The sequence below is a fragment of the Euprymna scolopes genome, chromosome 41, assembly GCF_053919585.1.
Source record: "Euprymna scolopes isolate OS-2025 chromosome 41, ASM5391958v1, whole genome shotgun sequence".
Lineage (NCBI taxonomy): Eukaryota > Metazoa > Mollusca > Cephalopoda > Sepiida > Sepiolidae > Euprymna > Euprymna scolopes.
Window position 1 is genome coordinate 10,218,135 of NC_136522.1, and position 6,878 is coordinate 10,225,012.

Sequence of the window (6,878 nt, forward strand, 5' to 3'; positions counted from 1 at the left end):
CTATATATATTTTTATATATATATATATATATACATATTTAAATAAGGGAGTATATATATATATATATATATATATTCTTGATATATATATATATATATATATATATATATATATATATATATATTCTGTTTCTTATACAATCTACTCTTCCATACCGGAAACCACACCCGAATACCTTTTAAAAACGAATGTAACCTTGACTCTCTTTTCAGCATCGCTCCTTTTTTAATTTGATGAAGTGGTCTCTTTGAATTGGGATTTCACTGAAACATGTATGCACATGTGTAACCAATAATGTTTGTATAATAAACAGACTATATACCAGATCTGTGCTGCATTGAGCACTCTTTAATAATCACGCGAGTTTCATTGGATTCTCTTGTATTTTTCTCGGGATAGATAAATTACCAGGCATAAACCTAAATTGTATTTCATACTTACCTGATTTATTATTAATATTGAATCGTACCCACCAAACAAAATGAAAGGACCGATCGCTTTCTCTACCATGTACTTCCTCTTATAACGTCATATCTTGTGACGTAATCATAAATCTAATTCGATAACTTCAAACTATTTTTCCTTATTCTAACCCTAACCCTTATTCTAGCTTAATGTGGAAAAATACCGTTCTTTAAATATAATTTTTTAACCACCCGCTTTTATTTTTCAGGGTTGGCCTTTTTGATGTCCGCATTCAGCGCCATGTTAATGACCGTCTTCTCATCGCCAACGACCAACGACGTACAGCATGATGACCCCTTGAAACATGAAGTCCTCACGCTGACACTTGAAGTGCTTCCAGTTTCTGAGAAAATCGAAAACATTGTTCCGAATATCGAAAACGAAGAACAGAAAGAATTCAGCCCAATGTTAGTGTGATTAGCAGCACTGTAGACGACTCGGCTGAACATGAATGTTAGGCAGAAAACAAACAAGAATTGAATCCATTTGCATATGTTTATTGTCGATAGCGATCAGATGATCAGGGTTGCCAGCCTGAAAAATTGAAACAAATATTCAATTTACACGGTTGGCGTTGAAAACTCCATTCGAACCTCAAGTCTGACAAACCAACGAAAATGCTGTTTCAAACGTAAGCATGACAGACCAACGAGAATGTGATTTAAAATTTAAGCATGACAGACCAATGAATATGCTATTTCAAACTTAAGAATGGCAGACAAACGAAACTGATTTAAAATGTATGGACGAAAACGCGATTCAAAATTTAAGCATAACAAACCTATCAAATGCGATCTACGTTTAAGCATGACAGACCAACGAAAACGCGGTTCAAAATTTTAAGCATGACAGACCAACGAAATGCGATGTACATTTAAGCATGATAGACCAACGAAATGCGATTCAAAATTTAACCACATTTCAGATGTGTTGCTTTATTTGGATTCTTCAAACTACTGTTCACATCTTGTGTGTTATTTTTACAATGTTTCGGTTGATGTAACCTCCAACCTTCTTCAGGTGTATCTTGTTGAACTCTATAATCTTTCTCTCGAACTCAGGAATCTGCACGAAATTTTGAACTGCCCCTTTATTTAATTCACGGGAGTAGCATTTTCTCGTTCCGTCAGCCATAACCGTGTAGAAGTCGTAATTGCATTTTTTAGTGTCGCTTGCACCGAGGATTGAACCTTCACCCTCCAGAAGAGTTCTACTTCGAACTGGATAATACGAAGTACTTTATTCACTGTGCCGCAGATCTTTGCGGAAACTTTGTGAAAATAACACTTAAAATAAAAACAGTTGTCCAAAGACCCCAAATAACGTAGATTATGAATTCACATCTCTAAAATGCATAAACATAACTTCAGATGTGGGTTTAAAAGAAGCGCCTTAGCAGACCATGTGCATAAAATAATTTCAAGAGTGACAGACTTGTATTTTTCTTAGGATGACAGACCAATTTATATGCTATTTCAAACTTAAGGATGACAGACAAACGAAACTGAGTTAAAATGTATGGACGAAAATGCGATTCAAAATTTAAGCATGACAAACCAACCAAATGCGATTTACTTAAATGACAGACCAATGAAATAAGCATGGAAGACCAACAAAAACGCAATTCAAAATTTAAGCATGACAGACCAACGACTTTATTTGGATTTTTCAGACTTCTGAATGCGGTTGAAGTAACCTCCAATCTTGAACCTTAAGTGTGACAGAAGAAAGAAAATGTTGTTTCAAACGTGAGCATGACAGACCGGCAAAAATACCATTTCGAACTTAAACATAATATATATATATATATATATATATATATATATATATATATATATATATATATATATATATACTTTGGGGACAAGAGTCTAAAGAACAGAGTATATTTTAATGTATTAGTAAATTCATTAATGCAATTAAAATAAAAGAAAAGAAAACTGTTCGTTGTAATGTAGATATATGATAAGCTCGATAGGCATATATATCCAAGAGCTATTTTAATATTAAGTAAGAAGATTGATAAATTAAAAATTAAAAATCTGTTTCATAAGAAAGAACAAACAAAATCAATAAATTGTACGATCGTTTCGGAAACGATGTTTTTATTGTGATAGACAATGGGTCTTGGACAATAATTTTATAATATAGTTTTTGGAAACAAAGTCTCCTCATCAGCAAAAATATTGGGTGGGTTTATATATATATATATATATATATATATATATATATATATATATATATATATATATATATATATATATAAGAAAAGAGTGAGAATGCACAAATGTTCATAAAAAAAAGAATTAGAGGCCAAACTTCATGAAGAGTGGCAGAAAAAAAGATCCTGCCAACTGCAACAATTTAGTTAATAAAATGCAAAAATGAATAAAAGCTGTTATAAAGGAAAAAGAAGGACATTCCAAATATTGATTGCTGTTGAAATAGATGAGTTAATGTTTACTTTGCTAATCGTAACCTTTAAATATACAAGTTTGAATCATAATTTCGATTTTTCAGTGGTGTTCCATAATTTGGACCAAGGCTGTACACCCCCACACACACACATATATATATATATATATATATATATATATATATATATATATATATATATATAACTACTTCATTTACTCACACAAATTAATATACGAAAGTATAAATGTATGCATAAACTTTAAGTATTTACTTCAACAGTGCTCAATACGTAGCTAGAGCTAGTTAGTAAGTTATATATATATATATATATATATATATATATATATATATATATATATATATTAGTGTTGCAACGATTAATCGGAATGGGAATCGGAAAAATCGGAATATATGAGGGTATCAGAATCGGGATCAGAATCGGTATCAGAATCGGAAAAATTTCTACCGATTTTGTCTTTTTTTTTTTATTTGATTTTTTTTAAAGCTAAATCTTCCATTGCTGGTAATAATGATAAAATAATAAATATTTATTGATTTTAAAATACCAGTGAAGCTAAAATCAATAGATCGTCCCCCACAAGTATATTTTTTACGCTTAGAAAAATATCTGCACATTTAACATGCGTGTTTTTACGGTAATCAGAGAAAGATACAAATATATAGTGAAATATTTAGAGATTTATAAAGAATCGGAATCGGAATCGATAATTGTATCGGAATCGAGAATTTAGTACAGAATCGGTAATTGTATCGGAATCGGGAAAAATATTGGAATCGTCCCATCACTAATATATATATATGTGTGTGTGTGTGTGTGTGTGTGTGTGTGTGTGTGTGTGTGTGTGTGTGTGTGTGTGTGTGTGTGTGTGCATATATATATATGTATATATATATGTATATATATGTATGTATATATATATATGTATATATATGTATATATATGTATGTATATATGTATATATATATGTGTATATATATGTATATATATATATGTGTATATATGTATATATATATGTATATATATATGTATATATATGTATATATATGTGTATGTGTATATATATATGTATATGTATGTATGTGTATATATATATATATATATATATATATATGTATATATATATATATTCTCTTGTATTTGTCTATACAATCATGAGTATGTTTATAATTACAGACGACAACAATTAATAAAAAGGAAAAGCAATCGGTCATCCATATTTACTCGCCTCCCCATGAGGACAGAGTTAGACACAAGGTCGAATGGTTTTAAACTATAAACGAAACCATTAGCAGTGGCGTGGAGGAAGATGACTGTAGTCAATAATTTTTTATGTTCATAGATAAGCAGCTGATATAAAGATTATTTGAAGCCTGTGAAGAAAATCACTTTAGCAGAAACTCGAACCATTTGTAATGGCGTGAACGAAGTCATTTCTAGCAATTAAGTAAAGCTATTTCTGGAATGGTCATTATTCACAGCAAAAATTTATATTGGGTCGTTTTTATAAAAAAAAGCAAAAATTTATATTGGGTCATTTTTATAAAAAAGCAAAAATTTATATTGGATCGTTTTTATAAAAAAGCAAAAATTTATATTGGGTCGTTTTTATAAAAAAGCAAAAATTTATATTGGGTCGTTTTTATAAAAAAGCAAAAATTTATATTGGGTCGTTTTTATAAAAAAGCAAAAATTTATATTGGGTCGTTTTTATAAAAAAGCAAAAATTTATATTGGGTCGTTTTTATAAAAAAGCAAAAATTTATATTGGGTCGTTTTTATAAAAAAGCAAAAATTTATATTGGGTCGTTTTTATAAAAAAGCAAAAATTTATATTGGGTTGTTTTTATAAAAAAGCAAAAATTTATATTGGGTCGTTTTTATAAAAAAGCAAAAATTTATATTGGATCGTTTTTATAAAAAAGCAAAAATTTATATTGGGTCGTTTTTATAAAAAAGCAAAAATTTATATTGGGTCGTTTTTATAAAAAAGCAAAAATTTATATTGGGTCGTTTTTATAAAAAAGCAAAAATTTATATTGGGTTGTTTTTATAAAAAAAAAAAAATTATATTGGGTCGTTTTTAACACCAAATAAAAAAATCGTTATTGCGCATGTGCGTTTAAACTCATCCAAACTTGGTGTCTGTCAAAATAATTGTGTTGTTAAAATTGAAAACTTGCATTCCATAAAACAATACGGTACTTCTTTATTCATCAATCCGCGATTTCAACGAAGTAATTCGGGTATTCCGGGCAGATGACGGGAAGAACCGAAAACGGTTGACGAGTAGTTTTCTGGATATTAAGATATTTTTTCCAATGCATTACTTAATGAATTTCAGTGATCGTTGCCATTCTTAACATGGGGAGGGGGTGTAACAATTATTCCCTTCATCTGACGGGCACACCCAAGTAACTTTGTGGAAATCGCGGGTCAATAAGTGCAAAAGCGCCAAAAATATCTCTATATTTTATTGAATAAATGTTGAAAATTCATTAAAATTGCGTAATTATTTTTTGGTGCTTGTACAGAATTCACCCTATTTCAAAATAAAAACCCAAAAGTAAAGAAAGATATGCATGTGATGGAAAGAAAATATCGCACGCCAAAAATCATGTAAATTGATCAAGTAGTTTTGTTTTTAAATAAGAACAATGAAATTTTGTGGCAAAACGGAAAGCAACACTATTGCGATGTCATAAGGAAAATAACTCCAAATAATTCGAACTTGCGAAATTTTAGAAAACCGTTTTTAACAGGGGGAGGGACATTGGAAAATAGTTAAATTCGCTTAAAATAATTTTCTTTAGAAAAATATAACTTGATCAATTTACGTGATTTTTGGAATACGAAATTTTCTTTCTGTCACGGCTACATACTCCATAAAGATTAGTTTTTTTTTTAAATTTTGTTTTATTTTAATCATAGGGAGGATTCTGGAAAAGAACATCGCTTTTTATATGCTAATTAGTCACTACTTACGAAGGTCAAAAGCAACCACAAGGAGAGAGAAAGATGCAGAAACTTTGGCTGTTACATCACTACTACGACCACTTTTGCAACTAGATGTCACTACCCAATGAGCAAACTACTTATTAATACATTTTGTAATATCAATAAGTCACCAAGAGCCAATCAAGGATAAGGGTTAATGAGATTGTCAGTTGGGGATGAAGAATATTATGAGGCGATTAGAAACGATGGGTGGCTTAGGAAGGATTTGATTTCTTTTTTCTAAAAGAGTAAGTAGTAGTAGCTGCAGTAGTAGTAGCAGCAGCTGCAGTAGTAGTAGTAGTTATAACAGTAATAGTAGTAATAGTAGTAGTGTTACATAGCAGGGACCCTACGCCGGTAGGTAGCGATCAACTTAACTCGTGTGAATTTTGATAAGGGTCATATTAGTACATGTCAGGATAACCTAGATACAAGCAGAATTGTACCCAGAGACAAGTACGTAGGTTAACACGTCGAACGCCCTAGACAAAACATACAGTCGGACGATAGAGGATATGAGATGCCATCACGTTTTTGAGCAAGAGAGACAAAGGTTTTAAAATCAGTTTCTCTAGGAAAGTGATATTAACAGGACACGTCCAAATGATGTAGCAATAAATGTTACCGATGCCTCTGTCTGCCTGCGTGCCAACCATTTTGTTAAGTTTAAGAAATGAAGCTTCAATCTCTCTCTCTCTCTCTCTCTCCCTCTCTCTCTCTCTCTCTCTCTCTCTCTCTCGACCTTATAGTGTTAGCTGGTCAGATAGACTGAACTATCCTTGTGACAAAACAGTAGTCTGCCGCCAGTTACACTTCCCAGCAAGGTCAGTACCCGATTATACACCTGAGTGAAATAGTTATTCATATCACTTAGGAGGCTGGTAGCTTTCTTCTGATTGACAGACTATGGATATCCACTGTAAGGGTGTCTGCACGTGGAATTTTTGGGCAAGAGTTGCACAATCTCCAACCACACCT

The 6,878-nt window shown here is 31.2% G+C and overlaps 1 protein-coding gene across 2 annotated transcripts in view; it reads left to right on the forward strand.

Moving 5' to 3' along the window:
* The window catches only part of LOC145266348 (monocarboxylate transporter 12-like), a 266,031-nt gene extending 265,011 nt beyond the window's left edge, over positions 1-1,020 (forward strand). For both annotated transcript variants that reach the window (XM_080121955.1, XM_080121957.1), the window contains one exon: positions 675-1,020. In XM_080121955.1, the coding sequence (XP_079978081.1) occupies positions 675-883 (209 nt within the window). In that variant the 3' untranslated portion in view covers positions 884-1,020. The remainder of the gene's footprint in view (positions 1-674) is intronic.
* Positions 1,021-6,878: the final 5,858 nt, after the last annotated feature.